This window comes from Clinocottus analis, unplaced genomic scaffold, assembly GCF_023055335.1.
Source record: "Clinocottus analis isolate CAN_PGR_092001 unplaced genomic scaffold, fCliAna1.0.p SCAF_25, whole genome shotgun sequence".
NCBI lineage: Eukaryota > Metazoa > Chordata > Actinopteri > Perciformes > Cottidae > Clinocottus > Clinocottus analis.
Genome location: NW_027175987.1, coordinates 5435209 through 5461855, shown reverse-complemented (window position 1 = coordinate 5461855; position 26647 = coordinate 5435209). Strand labels below are relative to the sequence as shown.

Genomic DNA, 26647 nt, shown 5'->3' with positions numbered 1-26647 from the left:
ACTGAAGAACATTGATGATATTGTTCACTTTTACTTAGAGTAATGGGTGTGTGTGTGTCTGTGTTTCATTTGTTCATCAGCCGAGCTGGATTACCTCGAGAAATATAACTACGAGATTTTCAATTGTGGAAAAACTCAAATTTCCATAAACTTGGACTGAAGATTAAATTGTTTACAAGTAAGACCGTGTGAAAAGTAGGATGGCGTACCAAAGTATCGCTTATATTTGAAGTAATTGTATGAAACTTAAAAATCAATACATAGTTCATTTCATCATGCAACATGAAATACTGACCATTGTTTTGCCAATGACACCCGCTTACCTCTCACTCTTGACAAATAAATGCATACATTGAATATTTTATTATTAATGATATATATATATATATATATATATATATATATATATATATATATATATATATATATATATATATATATATATATATATTTCATTTCAATAAAACTCCTTCAACCTGTTCTTGGTCTGTTAATTATACAGAAGCCTCCCATAACTGAGGAGTTTGAGGAGCCTCTGTATAGTTTTGAAAAGATATTCTAAAAACCTGTTCAGCCATGTTTTCTCCACCAATCTCAGGTGTAGTGCTAAAATTAGAATAATCATGAATCGTAGTGATAGCAAGAGGATTATGGGTGCATTTATCTTCTCTTCTCACTTTGACTTGCATGTGCAACGCTCTGTTTAGCTGCCTTAGCCAAGAAGAGTTGAAACAGCTTCAAGGTGTTTGAAAAGCTGCATCAAGGGATTTTACTTTGAAACAGGCCCACATCGTATCTGTCCTGTTTCACCATCTTCTCTCTGTGTACCTGTTTATTTCCGAGCTGATAAAAAAAAGGGCCATGTGTTGACTTTTCCACAGAATATTATAAACTTCAGATTTGTATAACTTCTAATTTTATCTATAGAATGTAATGCAACAAGAGTGCCTCGCCACTGATATATATATATATATATATATATATATATATATATATATATATATATATATATATATATATATATATATATATATATATATATATACTATCGCGTTAACTTCTCAATCAATTAACGGCGTTAATTATTTGATCATGCGTTGACTGCATTTTTTTTATTAAATATTTTTTTGGGGGGGCTTTTACTTTGAAGGCGATAATTTACGTTCGCCCTCGGGTTTCCGTCGCATTACCGGACTATTTGCTGACTTAAACCAGACGCGAAAGCACGTATTATTCTGTAGTTTCTGTCCTTAACGAGCACAGCGCGAACGAGTCGCCCCACAAAGCTTCACAAGCGGTCACCAGCAGCTCGCGCTGCAAGCTCAGAGGACCCGGATTGAACATTAATCTTATTAATTAAGCCGCCGCTGATACCTGTCTGTTGTCCTTCACATCTCCACCTCATTCAAGCAGACGTCAGTGCATATATATATATATATATATATATGGTGGGCCTGTTACTTTAAACAACTTTTAAACAACGGTGAAGAACATCACTAGCAAATGCCAGGAGTTTAGTTTTCATCAAAACTAAATTATGACTAGTGTGTTCCATGCATGCCAAATTAATTGGCGCACACAAGGCTTTACAAACTGTGCCTGCCGCAGTGCTCCCCGAATATGAAACACAGCAGAGCTCATCACATCACGGAGAGATACGGCTTCTTTTTCTGTCCGCTTCGTTTCTACCCATTGTGGTTAATAAAAGAAATAAAAACACACACAGTTATTTGTGAATTATGCATTTCCCCTAGCGCACAGCATCGTCACTACAGATGACGTTCACGTTATGCCTGTTTTCATGTGACTTTTCTTCTGGCTGAATGAGCCAATGATTCTTGGCAGACTTCCTGTCAGAGGCAGAGCAAAGCGTGAAGGGACTAATGGAGTCCTTTTTAAGCCAGAAACTCATCAGTACATGACCATACTGTGTACAGTAAATGTGTGTGTGTGTGTGTGTGTGTGTGTGTGTGTGTGTGTACTGTAGAGGAGTGCAGGGTCAGAAAGATCTACGGTGTGTGTGTGAGTCAAAGGTCTCCTCATCTCCACATCTCACAGTCTTGTGATTGACATTGAGACCACAGTGTGGCTCCTGGTGGTGAGAGATGGCAGGTAATTGCAGGCTGCTGACTCTCGGACAAAATGCCTGAAGGTGAGTTGCTGCTGTCTGGAAGTGTGCTATCAGCTCCTGAGGTGGAGAAAACTACATGGAGGGCAGGACAAGTGAAATAATTTCTAGCACGGACTTGGATTTTGAGGTTTACGTGTTAAACTGTGTTTTTCTCCCAATAATCACTTCAACTGGTGCATTATGAATACATTTTAGATACATTGTATTATCTCTGTATATATAATATTTATATTATTATTATGATTATTTACTGTTTTTATTCCTTTTTTATATTACTTGCTTTTTTTATTTTACTAGATGTCTCGTGTGAACTTTACCGTCTACTGCTGTAAACCTGCAATTTACTTTTTCATTTGGATTTGATGGTATAACTGTTATGTTTCATTATAACTGTTATGTTTCATTAGTTACAGACAATATTAATGAACTCCAACACACATGATGTCATGTAATTATGTTTCATTAAGAAATTGTATCGCTTTTGAAAATGCATTTGATCTTATAGTTTAAGTTGCAACAATTTTAATTTTACAATGTATGTGACAGGGTTGCAGGCTGAATATGAACGAATTATATGAATTATATCATGGCATTGTTACTAAACCATTCAACCTTTAAAAAGGTGTATCTTTGCTCAGATTAAAGCCGCTATACTACATTATTATATTGAAACTGGTCGCTGCTTATGAGGAAGAAAGTGTGTGATCTAGGACAAATAGAAAATGAGTGTGAGTTAAACAAGTTTCCCCTTGGGGATTAATAAAGTATATATATATATATATATATATATATATATATATATATATATATATATATATAGTATTAAATTGTTCATTTTTTAATACCCTTTATACTCTAGACTTTGTTATGTTTTCTCTAATGATATGGAGCATACAAGTGAGTTGCTAGACATGTATGCCACATCATCTGAGATGGTGGTTTAAAAAAAGAGAGCTTCAAATTGACAGATTATTTAGGGAATGTACTGCATCAACAACGGGTGTGTACTTCCTATTGTTGTTGCCTTTTTATGATAAGATTTATTTGTCACTAGACCAGTTTGGAGCTGTACTCCGTAAAATATTGATGTATTGTGTAGGTGTCTTATTTTGAAGGTGTCTTATGATCCCTTGAGGGAATGGCCGTGAGATGGCAGGACACTTAAGTTTCATTCATGTGCTTGCAGCATTTCTGTGATGTAGCTTATCAAGACAAAGTTATTTTTAAACTACTTTATACGCTGTTAGTTTAACCTGTGACGTTACATCATTGTTTCTAAACTTCTTATATGTTTTCGCAACTTGCAAAGCAACTCGTAAAGCTGTTTAGTAAACGTAGTGGAGCACAATATTTCTCTTTGAGGTGTAATAAAGTGGAAGTATAAACTAACATAAAATTGAAATATCCAAGTAAAGTATTACAAATGCCTCAAACCTACTTATTGTAAGTACACAACTTGAGTATGTGTGCAATCGCCGGGTTACTTTCCATCCCAGTTCCTTTGGTAATGTGTGTGAATGTCATGTGACCAACTGTTCCCACTGTCGGCCCTGCAGCTAAATCTCTGCACGGCTGGGCGCTGCTCCCGGCCTTTGGCAGTCTTCATCTTTATGCTCATGTCAATGGCATTATGCGACAGCTATTATGCTCGTTTACATAATCTAATCGACATTTTTGTTTCCATGGTTCTCGATCATTGCGTGGACCTGTATTTACACTGCGCCTTCGTCCATCATCATCTCCTTATTTGCGTCTCATAGACAATCGGTGGTTTGCATTGTGAAATCCCATCTGGTGTGTAACTTGTTCGCCCCTCTAATTGCACCGCGGGTGACATCTAATTGCTCGCAGTATTAAAATGGAGAAAATATACGTACGTGTTTTTTAATTTACAAGAAATCCAGTCGTATCTTAATAATGCTGTGAAGGGCGCTTTTATTACACCGGTATTGGCAGTTTAATTATGTGGGACAAGACAAAGACACGACTAGGTAATTTATATCCTGTGTATCACAGGAGCAAGCCAATCGCTGCGACTCTAATTTCAGAAGCTCTGATGAAGTGTTAGGTGAAATGGATTGAATCCAGAGTGCTTTCTGCCGCCAAATATGTCACCAATGTTTGGAAATGAAATGCGGGTTGAAGCGTGGGTGGGGGATTCATTAGTTACTTCATGAATGCATTGTTGAAAACATAGATAATCATGTTAAAGGTCACACATACCCTCGGCTGTTGGTGACACCCACATTAAGAAAAGATATATTTACATTTTGCCTCCAGAATCCAATTAGTGTGTCTTAGTCAGCTTGACTGAAGTAATACATACAGTGAAACTAAATGTTCGCTGCCAGGAAGGTAATTTGCACAACTTAATGATTCTTTCTACTGTAGGTCAGCAAAAATACAGAAAGGGATGATCCTAAAATAGAGTGGGGTCCAAAACAATTGCTTCAGACTTAAGAAAACAAAATTACAATGACTGTAAAAAACAAAGCTATTTTTTACGCTAGGGATGGACAGAATTATTGATCATCATTAACATCATTCAGAGGGCCGTTTGGTCACAGTTCACGCATATTAAGTTAGCAATGTATTAATTTATTCCAAACAAAACCCTATTTCACTTGCAACATTAAGCTTTATCCCGCATGTTCTTGATTTTGGTTGTTGCACAAATACAGATCACAACCACGTCTCTATTTATAAAAATATGCCGACCAATCGGCACATAAATAAAATGTCGGTCTTTGAATCTTTCGGCAGCCAAATCACGCTATTTCAGGAAGTCCATTTTCTCAGTGTTTATACAACCAAAATTAGAATTGTTAAGACCCTATAAATACATAGAGCAGCGCAACTACTTTATATTTACCAGTTATATTAAAATATTAGGTAACACACATTAAGTAACATTGATAAATGATCATTAATTAATTTCTGTTAGTTTGCCGCTCTTTTGTGTAATTTCTGAAGTGAGTGCTTTGTGCTTTGCTGCCAAAATCAGACACTGTTGTGAGATGTTTCATACACATTTTTGATCTTAAGTCTCCGTGTATGAGTGCTTCTCTAGCAAACTCTAACCTTTTCTATTTACGTCAGTTTGAGTTCTGTTAACTTAAGACTCAACCTTTGGCGGAAATCAAGCACATGAATAAGGTTTACTTATCTTCGTTGCCCATGGGACTTAGACTACAGAACATCTCATTATTTAACAGTGACATGGAGCAGCCTAAAAAAAAAGAAGGTCTCTTCATTTCCAGAGCCAGACTGCCTTTTAATGTTAATGAGCCACCCACCGCTCTGCTGTATAGGCCAAGTCCTTGGTCAGCGAGACAAAAATAGGAAGCTGGAGTCCCGATAATGTCACTCAGAGATGAATACAATACATTTCAGTGAACAATGTGCTATCAATGCATTTGGCAGACAATGCGATTACACACAATATGGATGTCTGTGATAACAACACATCGAGCGACTGTGTGAATTTATGACATAGGAGCAGTGTCACCAGGTAATTGTGGGCGAGATAATTAATACTTTTACACTTAGAGTTCGGTTTGTTTTATCTTTGTTCATACCATGGTAAAAAAATGACGTATTTTCTTTCTCTACTGTCACAAAAATCGGTCAAAAATTGCTATGATAATTATTAGTTTAGACTGCAACCTCTTCACTGGCTCTCCTTGGATCTTCTGCAGGACATTCCCGTGTTTACCTTCTCGTCACATCTAGCATCCCACCTATCTGGCATTTAGTGATGCATTTTGGTTCACTGTGTTTCTGTGTGAAAAGAAACTGAACCAAAGGGAAAATTAGACAACTTCACCAACCCATCCGGAGAGTCAGACCAGATCAAACAACTCTCTTGCAGATCATCTCAGTGCAGTTGTTTGGTCTGCACCAGAGTTCAAATGAGTGAGACTGAACCAGATTTTCAAACTCATCAGATATAAAAGCACCTTAAAATGAGAGCCTTTTACTCTGTCAACAAGTGACACAACATTGGTATAGTTATTGTCTTATTTCAACTTTATGTCTTTTGTGAACCGTTACCTTTTTGCACTAATTCACCCATTCAAGCATCTCTGACCAAGTGGAGTCACATTTTAATTTACACAATCAAACCACTTTCTTTCCCCCACAATTTTGATCACAGGAACCAATCTCTAACTGCCTCCGCAATCTGTCACTAAACCAGAACTGCCTCAGAATCGTGTTCTGCAAGATAAAACTGTACCTGTCCCGCTGCTGTTTAAATCAAACAAGGGGCCACGCAGTTACATTCATCTCCTCTTTATTGCCAGAGTGGGAGTGCTTTGCCATGCCTCCCAGAGAAGAAACACTGCTCTCTGAAGCTACAATTCACCCTGTCGCTGTTCCAGTAGTTTGCTATGTAATAAGAGTATTACATTGTCATCAGCTCGGAGTAATTGTCTATGTCTCATGAGCATACCGTAAGTCACGTACCTTCGGAGAAAACAGACTCTTATAATAATTCGAAGCCAAATGCCTTCTCATGGCCCATTGACATTTTTATTCTCAATTTCCCAGTTTTTTTTTTACACATTAACACACACATTTCTCATCAGTGCCTACTTTTGTAAAATAGATGATATTTGGTCGCCCAAATCCTTGTCCTCTGTGAGTCCTAATTTTCTTATATCTGGCTGCTTCATCTAATTGAATGAATTGACAGAAAGGTTGCGTGCTGATTTAATGTTCTCTCTCTGCCATCTGAGCAGTGTCCCCCGCCATGTCTTTGTAAGTATGAAAGAGCATGCATATGCACAGCTACTAAAGTGGAAATGATCTGATTGTGGGCTTTGACATTGGCGGTTAACGCCAAAATGGCTGACCGCTTGCACCAGAGCTCCTCTGGAGTGGAGGGCTGCACTCAGTCCGCTCGATCGAAGCCGAGAGATACTGTTACCAATCGATGATCCATGCTCAGACACTTGTCCAGGAGCATCTGAAAATCTCATCACTCACCTGCCCTACGGCTGATGCTTGTACTCAAACTGTGCAATTATTTTGGAGGATGTAGCAAACGGCTTATACAAGAGCTGACATCATTTCTAACTTTGGGAAGGGATCCCCAAGTGGGTGGTCCACTTATCTGCTGTTGCTCCTCTCGCTTTCTCACCGTCTTCTTACCCCAGCTCTATTATTTATTGACCATTACACATAGTTCAGTGTGCAACAGTCTACTGTAGCCCTCAGTAAAGCTGAAGTAACTCAACAGAGCAGGGTTCACTCCCATTTTCTGGGAAAGGAGATGTCCATTTAGTGGTAGAGTGGATTTATTTTGAGTAAAAAACAAAACTTTTGTACAGTACAGACACTCTGCTTTTTTAGTCACTCAGGTAGTTGTGAAGTAACCCTTCAGCTAAAAGAAAACATATTGCAAAGGGGTAAAAGTAGGAAAAACATAACGTACAATGGCATCGAAGAGCAAAAATTTATAAAAAAGGCTTCGACCTTCCATCAAAAGCTCATTTTTCATGTTGTCGTGGCAAACTCTCACGTCCCTGATAGCATGAGAGCATCAGCCAGACCTCACAACTCAACACATGGAGTGTGTCGGTATACACAGTCCAATTAAGAATCAAGCCATCTCTAATTACTGTAACTTTGCCATCCCCGTGGTATCGGATATGTCTGGCCGTAAGATTACTGACCTATTTACCTTCCTATTGTTATCTAGCTTCATTTCTCTGATTCAAACACCTTGTGAACTCCAGCATGTGTGAGAATTTATCACGGAGTATTAAACTGTCAGCGAACACCACAGGGGCGAACACATTGCATGACGCACAGTAGTGATCATTTGACAAGGAGATAAAAGGACTTGGGAAGTCAAATGGAAATCAGCGCCACAGGATCTCAGGTAGATGCATTTGAATTGCAGGAATGATTATGAGGCTACATGGGCAATGATGTTGAAAATGTAATACGAAAAAACGACTTCTTGGCTTCGAGTTTACAGAATTTTCCCTTTATTGCATCTCTTTGTTCAAATATTTCTCAGAACACTAAAGGAATTTGTTCATCCTCTTTCCATTTTGTTGGGAGCTAATGGCAGTGTGGAAGTTTCTACTGTGAAAAGTATGTACTTTTCTAAATGAAATTCACCACCAGCATTTATGATCGTCATCTGGAAATTCTCTGATGATCGGTCCGGGGTCTGGGTGGCCCCATTTGGGCCTGATCATGAGGTACTGGCCCGACTTCCTGTTGGATCAACACTACAGCTAACCTTTGAACGCTAACTGAAAGCCTCTCTCTTGGTGCCGACACCTGCCCTCCTCCAAGTTCTGGTGGCGGTGAGGAGGGAACAATTTCTGCCATTTAGGATTACTAATGAACAAACTAGTAAATCGTACAACTTAATAAAAATAAATAAAAAATGAAATCAGCGGTGGAGACGGTGATCTCTTGACCGGTCACAGATGTGAGGTGCACTAAGCAGCACTCTGCTTACCTCAACAGCCGCCTTTGCTCGCTCAAACTCCTCCTCCAGGGACTGATGTCTGGACAGGAGGGCACTGCCCCATCGTTGCTCCTTAGCTAGGCGAGCCTGTCACACACACATACACATGTTTAATAATATATATGCACATATTCACAGACAAAATGTATTAAACATATACAGACGCTCACATTCAGGCAACACATCCCAAGCAGACACGCGTACACACATCCCCACGTAGCAGCACAGCACATCACTCACACAACCAATCAGCCAGAGGGAGAGACAGGCAGGGAGAGTGTGCAGGGTCAGCCGTCTCTGCTTTCTGACCGGCGAATAAATATCCCTGCCTCGACAAAGCCTCTGACATGCTTAGGAAGGCCAGCAGAATCACAGCTGTCAGCGTCTCGTGCCGCCCCTCATCTGAGTGCCATGCTACTCATCCAGCCTCTTGCAACGTCACTGCCCCACCCGCTCCCTTTACCGTGCACCTGCACATGCAATATCTGAATTGTGTCCATAGCCTCTCTGTTACAAACTTGCAGATAAAGCATTGCTCTGCTGTAAAAATGAAAATAGATCAATTACACGCATGTGATTTTGCATTTAGAGTACGTTGTAGTTTACATGATTCCACATTACACCTATGCGCATTTATTTGAAGGGTAAATTATATTGAGATAGCCTTTCATGCTCAGACGTGATATGGTGCTAGATTTTCTGTGAATAGTAGGAACTGTACTCATGACAGGGCGAGCAAATCCATAACAGAGACTGAGGAATTCATTTCTTCATGTCAGTGGCTTCCCACAGAATGGGCCAGCCAGTACCTGTAACAATTTCCACCTCTACAGGCTGCCATTATGCAAGAATAATTGAGGTTACTTAATCTCGGTTTTAATAGACTCAGAATAAATTGCCTCATTCATTTACTTTAGATAACCATTTTATATTGTATTTACAGTAGCAGAAATGCATGCAAGCCCACATTTACAAAGCTTTTTGCTGTTATAAACTGCAGGACGCTCCAGTATGGTTGGATAACTCCACCCAAAAATTCACTCTTAACACACTTGGTCCTTTTTGTTGTATTTATTTAATTGTTTACTTATTTATCTTAAATTCCCTGAAGTCTGGCGAGATTTAGCATCCTGAAAAATATTTCCAGCCATAGTTAATGCCAGAAAAGAAGAAAGAAAATGTTAGCAGCTAATGTCAGGATCTGTTGCCAGCGTTTTAAAAACAGAAGGCTTCCATCAGGGTTTAAGGATTACCACTTTGAATAAATATAAATACTTGAAATTTAAATCATGGATGATTACAAAAAATATATTTTAATGGTAACATAGGATTGTGCTTTGAGTTTAGCAGTCTGAAGTTTTGGGCTGTTCCATGCTAACATACTACTTTTTCTGAATTTTGCGCATTGTATGTACAATGGAGAAAAATTGTACTACCGATTTTTTTCCAGGAGTGTCCCCACAGTCACCAAGTTCGTAATACTGCAAATATATAAATATTGCAATACTTTCATCAGTGGGCCATAGGCTATATATGTCATGCAACACAAGTTTCCCTTGCTTGCATGCCTTTTCTGTTTCTGTGTGTGTGTGTGTGTGTGTGTGTGTGTGTGTGTGTGTGTGTGTGTGCGTGTGTGTGTGTGTGTGTGTGTTTTACCTGCTCAGTAGGAAACTAACACCACTCTTTACAATATCTCCATCAGCTATTATGTAAATCCTGAGCAAAAAATGTTGTGTGTTTATTTGCCAATAACTTCCCTCCTTCTCGGTCAGTTATCTTTAATCACAGATGTATTATTTATCAGAGTGCTGCAAAGGTGTTAAGATAGCTTGGTGAGATCAACACTAATGGGCTCAGAGTAAGGTTGCTGAGTAATTAATAGGTTCTTAATAATGGCGTCTGGAAACAAGAGCCGTTCTGCAAACCTACACAGAGACATCAACTGAGGAGGAAAGCGCTTGACATTTGGACCTTGTAGCACCACAAAGGAACAATCTCAAAGCAAACAGTAAATGGACTTTGTCAAGGCTTTCTTTTGACTTTAATAATCTACTCTTTTTGTGCTTTTAAATCAAATTTTATGAAATAGTGATGCTTTTTTCCCCGGTGCAAATGTATAACTCTTTCAATATCATATGAAAGGATGCATAGGGAGGCTTACATGTCTTCCACTAATATACTGCCTGTTGAGCTGAAATGCAAGAATTGTAGGTATTAGGGCAAAATGATGGGGACACACTTACTCAACAGGGCAACTCAAACTTTAATGTTAAGGCTACAATATCATGCATTAGCATGCAGTTGCTAAATAGACAAGTTCATTCATAATTCCGTGAACTAATTTTCAGGGTTTATCAGTCAGAACAATATGTGTGAGAAGTGTGAAGCTTTCTTACTGCAAAAGGTTGTTGAGTCCAAGTGCAGACAGCGCATACAACAATGAGGATTACTGACCGCTTCTGTCTTACTGACCACTTACTTGAGATGCTAAAGCAGAATCTGGCTCCACTTTGTTATTTGCTTCCAAGGAGTTCTTGTTTAATGGCTCTATTTGGGTTTTACAGTCTATGGACCTAAAGTAGAAGAGAAACAGGTGGTTTACATGATACAGACACACTTGATATGACCACAACGTTTCTGATTCTAAGAGGAGATACAGTATCTTAAGTGTGAACCGTATTTAGCAGATACATTTTTCCCTTGAACCTGCAATAATTGAGAAGTATGTTGAGAAATCGTTGCTAATGTGGTGGACATGGAATAACACATGCCTCATTTAGAACTATGTGTCTGAACACATTGCAAATATAATTCCCGAGTGAATGATCTGAACCTTTAGCTGCTAAATACTCCACTGTGGTCACCAGCTAGCCTCTGTTTACTGTTTGGAGCTTGACAAATAGTGTACACAATTCCCGCTCAGGACAATACCTACCACAGAAACTCATTAGATACATTTTTAGAAGAACGCCGTCTCTCCAATTTCCATTTTCTGTTGCCATTCCTCTCAGGGTTGGGGTTCAGCTCTTCCCATTTATCCAACGTTGAACCGATGTTAACTGGTGACAGTAATGAAGTAAAGAAGAAAGTTATATTGATGAAATCACACAAACTAAACTGGCAACAAAGGCAAATTGAAGTTAATTTGTTGCACATCGTGGACATCCTCACTTTTTTTTTTTTTTATCAAATAAGTTCTTCTAAATCATCTGCTAATTTGCACAAAAGCTAATGTGTTTTCAGCTTTGTGATTTTTTTCTTCAATTTTATTTAAAGAAAGTAACTTATAATGTTGTCCATTAGTTGAAAAGATAACCTTTTGACACCGGATTACAACCACTAATGGAGTCTGTCTAATTGGACAGTCAGCTAAAAGCAGGCGGACAATTGGTGCGGTCCATGTCTAAATGAAAAACACCCACAATTGTAGCAGGATGTAAAGTTTTGCTTAAAGGATGCCCGGGTTATAATCAATCTCACCGCCATGAATTATTCACCACAATGTAGTCTGACACAGTCTGCATAATTAGTTCTCATTGAAGACTTTAACCTTTTCAACTTGCAAATAGGAAAGTAATTGGCCATTTCCTCTTAATGTCTTTAAAGATGATCCCTTTCATTACAGTAAATTGGCTTCATCCGAGTTTGCTCTATCTTGAACACGTGTGTGCGAGGTCAGTTCCGTGGGGGTTGATGGGAGTCTGAGTTGTTGGGGGTATGTATTGGTGGGCTGGGAGATTTATGGCTTTTGAAAAACTGAGTGAGGTGGTTGCTCGCACGTTAAAGGCTGTGTGCAATGATAGGATTTACGTTTTATCCGCCTAGACAACGTTGCTTTTATTTTCACCGTGGGAGTCTGTGTGTGAGTCATCATGGGAAAATGGGGGTTCAGTTTTCCTCTGGGCCATTTTGGAGTTGCGATTAGTGATTCCATCGCAAGTTATAATTATAGATGTCTATATGTTATTGAATGTATGTTATACAATAAATCAGGTAACACACAAAAGGAGCAATGTTTCCTTTGTGTTTAATTCACCTGATTTCACCTGATTTATATTTAATTATTTTTTTTCTGTTAGTAGAACTTCCTCACTGTTTGCTCACTGCTGCATGCTGTATACTGTGTGCTATGCTATTAATATACTAAACACTGACAAATCGCCGTTCTTGGGGTAAAGACACACATCATTCAGTCAGTATGATACATTTCTTTCAATGCAGGCTATGCACTTTATTGTACGTAAAATTAAGTGATACCAAGTGACTGATGGTTTGTCTGCACCATTCTTCTAAAAGATGGACTTTCTTTTGCCCATAAATTACACAAACGTCTATACTTTTGGCTTTTCTAAAAGATTTTGAAAAATCCAAGGTTTAGAATCCATCTCTACCTGAGTCTAGTGATGCCCTCTCTGGTGTCCTCATGCTTTGTCCTGTCTGTTCAACTTCCACCTGGATCAGCTCTGTCTCATCCGTCTTCTTCCTGTGAGAATTGCTCTTCTGGCTGTTGCCCCGGGAAGAAAGAGGGCTCCTTTTGTCTTTGCTCCTCCTCCTTTCACCAGGTTCACTGAGATCCAGCAGGTCCAGTGATGATGATAGAACTGAGGGAGATGACAGTAGTTTAGTTCACCAGTTGCTCATTGTGAGTCGGTTTGTGTGTGTCAAAATGTGTCCTGAAGAAACCTGTTGTAGTGGTAACTACCAGGAAAACAACAGGAATTTTGAACATTTTAACATAAGTCTGTGGACAGATGTTGTCAACTTTATGGCATGCAGGATGCATTTACAAAACTTGAAATTTTTGAAAGGGCATTTTCCAATATTATATTTATGAGCAAATTCACTGTATCACATTGTAGTATTTGGGTATAAATGAATACTTCAAGCTCCCTTAATTGCTAAAAAAAAAAAAAAAAGGAATACTGTTTCAATATCTAATTTCCTGATTTTTCTTTCTATTCTTTTGTTGCCTTAAATAATTGCTTTTTGAAACTTAAGAGGTGAGATTTAACAAAATGTATATTTTGTGGGTACGTCATCTGGGTACTTCTGTATTCATTGTGTAGTTTGGACAAGGTTGTGCACTTTGCAAAAGAGTGGTTGAGATTCTTCAGCAAGTATTATATTTAGTAAACTTTCCTTTCCACTTATTGTTCTGCATGAAGCTTGGATTTTGATCTACACATTTTCTGACACTGTGAGTTGAGCTGTCAAAGGTACTTAAGCTGTTACGGTATTGCCCCCTGGGTGGGCATCTAAAAAATGTACTACTGCTCTTTTCAAAGAATCTAAATATACTACAGGTCACTGCACAGTCTGATAAGGCGAAGGCAGCCCCTTGAGGAGCTCCAGTTTGGTCAATTAAGTAATTCAATCGCAAGTTGTTCGAGCGGCAAAGAAGGACAGAGCCTTCTGTCAAAGAGGTCAACTTTGTCTGTGATGTCGTCAAGCTTCACGATCACAGACTCTGTAACTGTTATAATTCTGAGCTGATTTTTTTTGTCGATTTAATTCATTTGAAATCAATTTCTTCACACAGTTTTTTCACATCTTGTCCTTGCTGCACAAGGACAGTCTTACTCATTTGTGAATATCTTGCAACTGAAATAAGTACATTAACATATTAAACAAAAGCAAACAGGGTTAAATGCACACAAGGACCTGATTTTAGGTGACATGTTTCTTATTATTCGTTGGAAGTGCATTTTTGCTCCTGATCATTTCTTTCTTGCCTCAATGGCTAACATTATTATAGCTTCAAAATACATTATACACATTACATTACATTGTCAGTATAATGCACATCTTATACATGAAAGACACATCTGGAATGTTTTTTTATGCAATAATTGATAATTTTATGCAATAATTTTTGATGATCTTTTTCATAGCCTCCTGGTTTTTATAAACCAATAGCAGTGAAAAATATTGTGAACCACGCAGAAGGGATGGTAAACGTTTGCTTTAAAGTCAAGTTCAGTTAAGATAAGCGGCTCATAACCCTAGTTAAACAGTATTTTAATGTATTGGTTATTTGAGGACCCTACAAAGTTTTCTCACTTATTTCCCAGGACCCTGGCTGCGTTCTTTGTGCAATGCGAGATCAAAACTACAAGCACATGACTGCATAATTGGCGTGCTGCTGCTTCATGACAACCAACTGAGAGCATCGTTGACGAAAATCTCTGCGTAATTAGAGAGTCTGCTTGTCTTCCATGCCTTGTGCTCTTTAGATAGCAAGTACAATTACAAATCAAGGGAGACACACTCGTGGGGAAGGTTGCCTGAAGAGTTTTCAGCACCAAAAGGAAACACAAGCTGTTCATAAAAAGGCAACAATGTCAAAAATGTTTTGGCACCCTTGAGTCTCCTTGAAATGATGAGGTTGGGAAGACAATTGCACAAGTTTGCTTCATCAACTCGATATTTCAACTGAATGCTTGTATACTGTATATTAATCAAACTAATATTGAGTGGCACTGGTGGCCAATAGACTGATGGTGAGCAAACACATTTGATTGTTTAGCATTTTAGTTGCGTCTTCAGGTTTTCATCATGAAAACAGAAAACAAGTCATACATTCTAATATGACCTTTCTGAGTCAAACCTTTGAGGTTAGTATTTGTATTACTAAGTTACCAAGACACTCAACAACGTTTCACTTTATAAACTGACCATTTTCTGCACTTAATGGCTGCAGGTTCCGATTAAAAAGTCACAGTAATTGTTGAAACAGTGGGTCCTTGACTTCTGACAGAAAGAGACAGAAGCAGGCCTCTCATTTCTAGCCAATAATTGTTGATTTTGTCAAAGGAAATGCTAACAGACTTGATTATTTCTAGCTAATAGAATCACTTCATAATTATCTGGTTGACTTTAAAAGCAAAACCCTTGGCAATCATTACATATCCTATTTCTAAAACGGTTTATTCTGACATTTCTGTTCAGGGTACGTGTGTTTCTCATGATTATTTGGATGTTTCCTAATAAATATATATATTTAGAATTTAAAATTTTTCAAACAATACATTTATAGAGAGAAGAGATCAATCACTAAAATCTTAAGCAATTAATTGTGTTCAAGGAAATTTAAAGGTGGGAGCCATTGTGTCTAGTATTCCTGTGAACATTGAACAAAGAGCTGACAAAAGAAAGATACGATTTTTGAGCTTGAATTTGAAAGAGAGGGGATTCAATACAACAAGTGTTTGAGAGGCTCTCTAAAAACCAATCCCCCCTAAGAGGGGGAGGACTGAGCAATTGTTATATGAAACTATAAATCATAGCTTTTTTAATGAAAGAAAAAGTCCCAAACTGCTGTATTTGAATGTATTGACTACCATAAGTAATATACAAGTGAAATATATGGTTTGGTACATGAGAAAATTCAAATGTCACAAAAGTGCACAGTTGTGCCTCAATGCAAATTTTGGAGTCCTCGTCTAAATTTTCTCTATACTAAACCCTCTCTAACTTTGTTCTGCTTGACTTTTTTAAAGTCAACCGAGGGAGAGAATGTTCACATATTGTGTTATGATTTGGGTTAGAGTTGGACCTTACAGCTGCATCATTTCAAAGAAATAATCATTCTGAAAGTGCTTTTTTTCTAGACAAATCTGAAACCTTTTCATTTTTGCTGTGTCGTCTTCATTTACTCTTAACCAGTAACATATAGACTGATATTTACAAATCTGAACATATCACAAGTGTAGCCTTTTATTATGACACCAAAATTATTCAAATAGCCTTAGTGGTTGTTGAGACACCCTTTTTAGTTTGGGTATGCAATCTTTAAACAGAGGCCTCAAAATAGCTTAGTTTTCTGTTGGTTAAAGAAATACATTTCGGTCTATATTGGCAATTAAAATTTGATGAATGTCATAAACAAGTGTGAAGGACACAGCAGTGTTATTTCTTAGGGGCAACCAGCCGATATGTTTTTTTTCCTTTTATTACTAAGGTTTTAAATTGAAACAGATGTTTATTTGACTAGTGTATCTCTAGGCCCATGAAGCCAATTTATAATTCATGATGAGGTTTTTTAAAAGTTCCTTCAACGAGCAAAAATAGTCTTCAACCTCCAAATCAGACGAAAGGAAAAACTGCACGCAAGAGAGAGGACAACATGGTGTAGGTCTCGTGTGGATTAGCATATTTCAACTGGTAATTATCGTTCATTATTTATTTTCTTTGCTTGCTAATTCCTGTTTAGTGTTTTTCAGTGCCAGTCCATCACAGTGTGAAAACAGATCAACAATCACGCGTTCTCGTCACCTGACTGAGGTAGACACGCAGGTACTAAACAGTCCTACTACTTCTACTTCTACTTCTATTACTATTACTACTACTACTACTACTACTACTTCTACTACTCCTTCTACTACTGCACTCGGTCCATGTGGATCAGACAGCAAAAAAAAACAATACACAAGAGAAGGTTAACAAAAAAATCCATGAGCTTAACACTAGAGAAGCTAACGTCTACTGGCCACCTTTGCAAGAGTTAGCAAGCGTGTTAGCTTAGCTAACCATACCCTTTTAGGACTGGACTGAAGGCTACTATGGCTCCACTCAACTCTCCATCCGGTCAGCTCAACTCCACACCATCAAGAGCCATGGTTCCAGGTTGGTGCTCGCGGCAGGAGAGGGAGGTTCTCTTTTAGTTTTCCGGGCGCAAAGGTGGCTGACATACAAGAAAAGCTTCCCAGCATCCTGACTGAACACCCACTTGCCCAGGACGTGGTCGTGCAAGTGGGTTGCAATGACACCTCCAACCAGTCCTCTGAAATACTGAAACAGGATTTCAGCATTCTTTTGGACTCCATTGAGGGCCTTGATAGACGAGTCTTCATCAGTGGACCTATCCCCCCACACATCCGCAGCATAGGCCGGTTCATGGCTTAGGGTCACGCACTCTATCTGACAATATGTTTTACTCCAACCTGACCTCACCATCACATTGACTATTCCACACTGCATCTTCTTACCTTGTAGCCTGTCAACACAAGCGCTACCGTCCCCCATGTTCATACAACACTATCTCCTCTTGGTTGCCTGGTGGGTCTCCTACTACGCTCCATCTAGTCTCTACCTTAACCTCCGCTCCCCTATCCATGGACATTCAGGTCAGCTGGCTCCTCCTTGAAAGTGAAACAAAAAGATCTGAATCCAGCTATCATAAAATTACGAAAACATCAATTTGTCAAAAACGGTCAATCATGCCCGGGTGCTCTAGGATATGCATTCAAAACTTTAACAACTGTTTGGGGGCCACTTGAATATTCAAAGTCTCGTGCCTTTAATGAAGCAAATAAAACATCTTGTCATTCAAACCTGGACATTCTATGCCTCTCTGAAACGTGGCTACATATAAACTCGCCCTCTGTTGCTTTGAATGTACGCGGATACATCATGTATAGAAGAGATAGAATGAGTGGTAAAGGAGGAGGAGTAATGTTTAACATTAAAGAACAATTTAATTGTAACCAGATTAAGTGGTCAAGTGAAATCAAATTGGAATGTATTGGTCTGAAAGTGTCACTATCAACTCATATGTCTCTCACCCTTATCTGTCTCTACAGACCAACATCGTCCAAATGTGAATTTTATGAACAGCTTAATTCCATGTTAGAGGAATGTGACTTTGACAAAGAGGTTGTATTAATGTTAGATTTTTATGTAAATTGGGAGGTTAAGTCTGGAAGAAAATCCCTAAAACGTACAATTGATTGTTTTAATATGACTCAGTTTGTGAACAAACCCACAAGGATCTTCACTCTTCTCAGCTGCGGATTGATTTGATTTTTAGTAACAAACCAGAAAGAATGATCAAAACACACAATATGGTAACTGGTATGTCTGACCATAATTTAACACTTTTAACAAGAAAACTTACTAAGAAACTTAAACAAAATCAAATGAACACACGTCCATTGTCAAATAGTGGCATCAGGAATTTTATGAAAAAACCTAACTATGTTTTAAAACTGTTCCTCAAGTCAGAATTAGGAAATGGTAGGCAGAAATTCACAATGCTGAGAAACATGGTAACAAAAGAACTTAGAAAAGCAAAAGCTAGAGGGGTAGTTAAAAAATGATATGGGATAATCTAAAGAAATTAACAGACAAACAAATCAGCAATTCAATGAAGCAACTTAAAATAAATGTGAATGGGTGCCTTACACATGATGAAGTAGTAATCTGTACAACTCAGTGAAAGCTTTAACTCAAAGCTTTAGTATTGGTCAAATTCATCTTATACCCTTTAATGAAGGTCAACCATGCTTCATCATTCAGGAAGTCTCTGAATATACTGTCACCTGAGTTCTTGGCTCACTCAAGAATTCCATATCTAAAGATGTGTATGGCATTGACAATATTTTTCTTAAGTATCACAAAGTGACACTCGCCCACCCTATCACAAGCATTGTCAATAAATCACTCAGACAACTTGTATAGTAACACCAGTTTTTAAGTCAGGAGATTCAACGGATGTCTCTAATTATCGGCCAATCAGTATTCTCCCTGCTGTTTCCAAAATTGCTGAGAAATGTGTTGCTGAGCAACTCATTAAACACCTCAACAGCTCTCCATATCAGCTACATCCCATGCAGTTTGGTTACAGGGCTAATCATTAGACGGAAACAGCTAACTGCTTTCTCCTCAAGAATTTGAAGCTTAAATTGGACAAAGGTGGTGTAGTAGCAGCGTTTTTTCTTGACCAGAAGAAGGCGTTTGACACGGTTAGTCACCATATCCTGATTTATAAACTGTCAAATTAAAAATTTTCTCGAGAGTCCTTTGCCTTGTTCAAATCCTACCTTAAAGGAAGAACCCAATGTGTCAGAGTGGGTAGTGTTCCATCATCTACTCTAAGATCTAATGTGGGAGTACCCCAGGGTTCTATTTTAGGACCTTTATGATTCAGTTTATATATTAATGATTTGCCGGGTGTCTGCAATGGGTGTAATATTCAAATGTATGCTGATGACACAGTTATTTATGTGCACGCAAATAACAAACAGCAAGCCACACTTAAGCTCACGTCTACTATGACAAATGTATCTAAATGGCTTACAGATTTCTGCCTTCACCTCAATATTAAAAAGACTGTTTGTATGTCCTTCACTAAGAGGGCTTGCAAAGAATCACCTGAGCTAGATGTCTATCTTGTTGGTGAGAAGCTACAGGTAGTGTCAGATTTTAAATATTTAGGATTTTTTATTGATTCTAATCTCTCTTTTAAAAAGCAGGTAAAGCATGTAACAAAGCTTTTAAAATTTAACCTCAGGAATTTTAGATATATTAGAGGCCGTCTACCCATGCAGGCAGCAAAACTATATTTTAATGCAATTGTAATACCCCACCCCAACACCTACCGCTTGACCAGCCGGGCACAGGCCAGCAGTACTACATTAAAACCTATCCACATTCTCCATAAACAAGCGCGAAAGACACTGGATAAAAAAACAAAAAGTCACCATCACTACAGTATTCTCATCAACACAATATCTTGAGTTGGAAGAATCTCAATAAATACACTGATGTCTGTCTGGTTTTTAAAATTGTACATACAACACACTCTAAGTGGCAGACAGACTAGATCTGCTTCTAGAGGTGACTGTGTCATTTTACTTAGATCAAGCTCTTTTAGCAGATATGCATTTTCCATTAGGTCAGCAAACTCATGGAATGATCTGCCATTACACATACAAACAAAAAAAACATACAAAACATTCAAACATAGCCTCAGGGAATGGCTTGTTGCCCATCAGATGTGCAAGCATTAATGTACTGTTTGTCCTGCCTGTCTATTCGGTGTAAATGTGTATTTGTCTTGTTAGGTGTTTATGTATTATGTGCTGATACATTGTTTTGTGTTTTTTTAAATGTATTTTCAGGCTGCCATAAAAAAAACTGGCCAGGGACAGCAGATGAAAATTAGCCTCTCTGGCTAACTCTAGCGCACTTACAGTTCGCCTGTTGATCAGTGTGCATTGTCTGTGTAAAATAAACAAATAAATAAATGTCTTCAGACTGTGAGAGGAAATCAGAGCAGCTGGGGAAAACCTCTGTTCCTCTTTCAAAACTACTTAAAATTGATAATTTTATGGACAAGGATTTGCTTCTAAATGGTACATAAATCAACAATATTATACACAGACTACATATTAGACAGGATCTGACCATTTTTTGTAGTTTGAGGTGTATGACCAATTATGTAAGGCCTACACTCACAGCAATGTCAGTGGGAGTGGCAGGAGGCAGTGAGGAGACAGAAGGTTTAGCGTTTCCCACAACATCCACACATACTTTGCCAGCCTGAATCAGCACAGTCAGTGGCCAGTGCTGAGATGACACATGTCAGCTGTGCAATCTGGTTCTGTAAATCATCGTCATTCAAAAGATGGTACAGCTCAGTGATCAAGGTCCCATCCCCATGCGGAAACCAAGATGCCACTTTTACTCGGCATCTGTTAAAGTCAGAACATTCAATCTCTCAACACCTACTTTGAGCCAATTCATTTTAAGTGTATTCATTGGCGGGATGAGAAGGTTGTGATTAATAAATAATGTACAGTTGTACACATAAACTAAGGGACACACCCTTGAACTTAAATTTCACACGTGCTTCACAGATGCTAGAAGTAAAATCTGATTCGTCAGTTTGCGCCAATGCCTTTTTATTTTCATCATCTTGTTTCAGCCACTTTTTCTGCAGTGGTTTAATAGCACAGGAATATTAGAAATTGTTTTCTTGATGCCCCCAACACCTGATAATTGCATAATAGTAGTGGATGCAAGCAATCATGAATTAACAATTTCTTTGGCTGGAAATAATCAAAATTTGCTTTACATTTGAAGGGTGAAAACTTATCTCTTATCAATTTTGTTTTTCAAAGATTTACTTTAATATTTACTTGACATTTTCTTCTAACTATATCTTCTAAATGTACATCATATAACATGTCCCTTGTTTAGCTAAAGCCATGATCATTAGTATGATGTTGTCTTTGATAGACACATGACCCAGCTGAATAAAAACAAAAATCCCCAGTATTTATGCCATGTTCAACATGTTAACAGAAGGCATCATTCAATTCCCTCACATGTTAACAAACACCACATGGTATTGGAAAGCTGTTCCTCTACATTATTCACTGTAGGGAAATAGTACATTTGTATTCCATATTATTCTTTTGACATGGAGCTCTGTCTTAATGGTGCAGTTAAAGGGAAATGCAAACAACAAATCATCTAGGAATGTTTTCAAGTCAACTATTAGACCTTTTTACAGGCTGAAGGTTTAGTGTACTGTACCAGCTGTGTTGGAAGTCACTGGGCGGGAAAGCCCATCACACTTGGTCTCGCAGAGGAAATCGTCGATGGAGGGACTTAAAAGCGGGCGGCTCTCTTGTTGCTCACTCACCAGCTGGAAGGGCAAACGGACAAGACAGTTCAGGCTCTCACTCAGCATGAAACTCATATCATACAAGAGTCCCTGGTATGTGAACAGTAAGTGAAGTTCAGGCCTTTTGGGCATGAAACAGATGACACCAGTGTCCCCATACTGACACATCCCTGCTTCGCAAAAGTCTTCCAACATGTCTGTATGTCGTTTTAGGAAGATAACACACATTTGTGCTCCTTTGGAGCACATCATTTATTCACAGCATCTTGACATAGATACCCTGAAGTGATTTAAGTGTGTGGTGATCCACTCAGACATTAGGGATGTTACAGTTTTTTTTAACATTGTTTTCTTCTTTGGACTGTAATTAATCTTAACATACAGGTAGTCTGCAATGAGATAGCTCCCAAACCCCTATACTATTTTGAACCAAATGGGCATTATAGTTAGTACTTTCAGTCAAACTTGGTTGTAAAGATCCTTCACACACAAAAGAGTGTTTTCATTTTTGGGTGAATAGAGCTTCTCTCAGTTTGACATTGGGTTTAGCTCTGCTGAAATTGCTTGAGGTCACCAAACTGCGTTATCTAATAAGTATAATGGCACAGTTGCACATGTACAGAATTAATATGAGCAAATCAAAGCAAAGCAAATTTGAATGTTTGCATTACACGGAGTTCAACTTTGACCCACCAACTCGCAGCCTCAACCGAAAGCAAAGCTGTGTGTTTGTTTGACCCGTGGACGTATTTTATAACTATAATCATAGTTTTAAATACAGTCATCGGTTGAACCCACGTGGCACTTCCCACATTCAGCTAAAATGGCCTCGACAGACGATAGTTCTATGTTTATGTGTAACCCTGACTCCCACCATAAAAGTGCAATCAACAAGATCTCTTCTTGGTTTTTCATGTGGTGTGGCGAAAGGTAAGTTGGACAGGAAAGGTTGTAAACATAAACATTATTATTCTACAAGTTGTAAGTTATACGACTTCTTATCAAAAGATGTATCATCATTAACTTGTATCACTGTCATGGAACTTACTAAAGCCAAAAAGCAACTCTTTGTCTCCACTGCTTGTTTGATTTTACCATTGTTTACCCACCCTGTCTTTCTTGGTTGAACATTAAAAAGCAATTTCAATCAGATTAAGTCCGAGCGGCCTGAATTTGTTATCCAAAGCGAATACTTGAATGAATGGGGAGTTGAATTTAGAGTGAATGTGCTTTCAGAAGCAGTCTATTAAGGACTGGTACGTAACCACCTGTGTGAGAGGACCATAGGTGTGCAGGGCTTTTACTATTTAAGATTCTAAATAGCATACTTAAAAAATCAGTTTACTGCAAAAAGATAAGCAGGTTACCACAATGCATTAGTGCTAGTCAATGAGAGAACTGCTGAGATGAGCTTAGAGAAACCTGCTGATTTTGTCCCAAATCTCACCTTCCAAACCATTAACATGCAACCGCCATTGCCTGTGATGCACACATTTCTGGCCTTGCCTGTGTTGCTGTAGAAAAGGTTACATACAGTTAATTATTGGTACCCTGAAGCCTCGATGTTCTATGTGCAGCTGGCCACGATTTACCAAGCATTGCTTTATAACTTGGAGATAAAAAACAGTGTTGTCTCCTGAAAAGGGTAAGCCACCACCACTCCTGTCAGCCTGCGTAGCGTGTGTATAATGCTGGCGGCCAGCAAACATGACATTCATTCATAGCTCTCCAGGCTATGATTGTAAGCAGAATTTAAATGAAGGTGCTAAAGTTTAATTACCAATCATGGAATGGACTGCACAAAACCCGCCAGAGGCTTGATATGAAAGGTTCTGAATGGGGATTTCATGTCATATCTTCACTGTATCTACCTTTACAATTACAAACGTACAGTATATCCATCCTGTATTTAATACATGTTAAGTGGATGTTGGCTTTACACACTCATTATTTGGGGTTCCACAGACCCCACAGCTGTATAAAATATTAGTTAAAATGCAAAAAATGTTCTTCCTTGAAAATGTTTTTTTCTTTTCTTCTGATTTGACGAAAACTGTAAGTGGAACAAACGTTGATGAAGGTGAAAAAAAAATACAGAAATGACCATAAATAAATTGAAATTGAAGTTTCATGCTTTCTGGCCTATGTCTCAACAAATACTCATTTGTTCTGTCATTTAGCCTACCCTCTTCAATATAGATGGGTTGAAAAAAAAGATACTTCTAATTGACAAAAGCTCCACACAAGCAAGCCTCAAAAAAAAATGATGAAGTTAAATCCACACCTTGTTAAAACAACGAAACATGTAAGATTTCTTGCAGATCTATTAACTTAGACAGCATCAGTTGTAGTTAGATGTATCTAGTAAAGTCGCAACTGAGTGTATATTAGTTTAGTCTTTTAGGTTTAAAGCAATGTAGAGTCTGTTGTCCAACATGATAAGATTAGTTATGTTTGGAGTCAATTAGGCACCAGGAACTTAATTGACCTAAGAACAAACTTAAAAAAAATCAAATAATAACAGATACCCACATGGTATTTGAAAGTCCTGGCTTGGTGTAAGATGCACACAGATATTGTGCACATTTATCTTATACATATCTGAGATCCTAAAATATATTTAATAAGCTATTTTCTGTTGAGGTCTTCTGAAACATCTCATTAGTTTACAGTTGTGTTTGTAAGCAATTCTCATAACATTGTTTTAGCATTGTTCAGCTGTGAAATAGTGCAAAGCTTACGCCTCAATAAAAGAGAAAGCTAATTATAACTTGTGATGAAGTGGATTTCATGAATTTTGCTTCATGCACCAACAGAAATGTTTCTTCACTTTACAGTCCATAATGGTGTCCAACAAAGAGATAAGTGAAATGGAGAAGATGACGATAACTAGGTTGGAATAAGATTTTGTATTTGCTGCACACAAATATAAAGAAGAAACTTTCCAGAAAACTTTTGAAAAAAAAGTACATAAATAATATCCAGAGAGGGGTCATTACTTTGTTGAGCAAGAGTTTGCGCTGCGCTGCAAGAACGCTGACCCAGCATAGGTAATTAGAGTTTGTGGTGTCAGAATAAAGCTTTGGTTCACGGGAAGTCTCACAGTGGGAAATAACCTGATTTCACCCTCCACTGTTGCCGGTTCATGCATTTCCCCCCAATTTTGGATTACAGCAGCAAATCATAGGATGAAAATACACCGTAGTATGTCTTGTGTTTTAAAGGGAAAATGTATCCAGTGATTTACGGTCCATGCTTGGAAAAGTGTAAGGGAGTCTGAGTAAAGGAGCCATCGGTGACTCAGTTACCGTTGTTAGTTCTGTCAAAGAGGTTGATGCCTCATTTCTTCTTGACTTAAAAAAATAAAAAATAAATAAAGAATAATAACCAACTCAACTCGATAACTCAACTGTTGGGACTTTAATGGAGGTAATTAATCTTTTCAAACGGCTTCTGCTGCTTGAATTAATGACATGATTTTTGCCCACTTTCAGCTGAAACACGACCTGAATAAAGCACCACCTGAAACATAGATAGACATTATGAAACTGACAGGCCCAATGTTGGCAACGAGATGAGAGAAGCTCTGCTTGTCATTGAGAGAAAACAAAAACGGCAGCAGTCATCCACCCTGCTATTATTGTTTCCCACATCAAAACACTTTTTCCCTTTTAGCCTGCATGTTTGTGTTTGTTGTTTTTGATGAGAGGGAGGTATAGTGGTCGGGCTCACTGTGTTATGTGTAGGCTGCCGGCTATGTTTTGCAGAAAACTGGCTTCTTATTATCTTTCGGAATATTTCATATCTGGTTCGCTCGCATATGCAAACATGTCTGGCAGGTGCAGTGAAAAATTGGATACTTGTTCGTCTAGACAATTAGAGCGGAAAGATTCATTTATTAATCTCATTGACCGAAAAATAACCTGCATCAATTTTGCTTATCTATTAATTGTTAGTCACTTTCGAAGCAAAAATGCAAACTGTCAATGTGAAAATGCATCCCTCAATTAATTCATGTGTCCCCTACAGTAATGGACTGTCTTGGTCCTGGAAATTTTGATTTAATGTGAATAACAAATTAGATTATTAAGTCTGTTAGTGCGTTCAGAATGTATCAGTGATCTTCTGAAATATCAATTCATTAAATACAAACTGTCACAATACATTGCTTTGCAGAGCGATAATGTTTAATGCCATGAAAATCCAAACAGCGTGAGTGGAAAATAACCGGATAAACATCTGGCAGTGACTAACAATATTTGTAAGACTTGCAAAGCATCTTTTGGTAACATATGAGAGTTACAGTCTGCATTAAATATGGTGGACTGTTAAAAAATCCCCAATGATAAAGAGTGGATGTATCCACTCTTATTACTTTAAGCAAAAAAGACTCACTGTTTTTGATGTTGTGACTGATTGACTGAAGGTCAACACTGTCAAAGCTACAGCATGCGGGACATTTATTGCATATCATAATCTGCAGCTAATACATTAAATTGTCTAGACGGTTTTAAGGAATAATAAAAACATGTTGACAGTAGTGGTGCAACAACTCATAAAACTCCTTGATCACATTTTTTTTGCCGCCAATACTAAGAGATCACTTTGTTCACTC

At 38.1% G+C, this 26647-nt stretch overlaps 1 protein-coding gene across 3 annotated transcripts in view; it reads right to left on the bottom strand.

Annotated features, from left to right (window-relative positions):
* The window catches only part of pex5la (peroxisomal biogenesis factor 5-like a), an 85296-nt gene that overhangs the window by 18151 nt on the left and 40498 nt on the right, over positions 1-26647 (bottom strand). For 2 of the 3 annotated variants that reach the window (XM_068591551.1, XM_068591553.1), the window contains 6 exons: positions 21942-22053; positions 13013-13222; positions 11557-11680; positions 11101-11194; positions 10783-10812; positions 8613-8708 (listed from right to left, as the gene is read on the bottom strand). In XM_068591551.1, the coding sequence (XP_068447652.1) occupies positions 8613-8708; positions 10783-10812; positions 11101-11194; positions 11557-11680; positions 13013-13222; positions 21942-22053 (666 nt within the window). The remainder of the gene's footprint in view (positions 1-8612; positions 8709-10782; positions 10813-11100; positions 11195-11556; positions 11681-13012; positions 13223-21941; positions 22054-26647) is intronic. The other variant, XM_068591552.1, reaches the window with a different exon arrangement.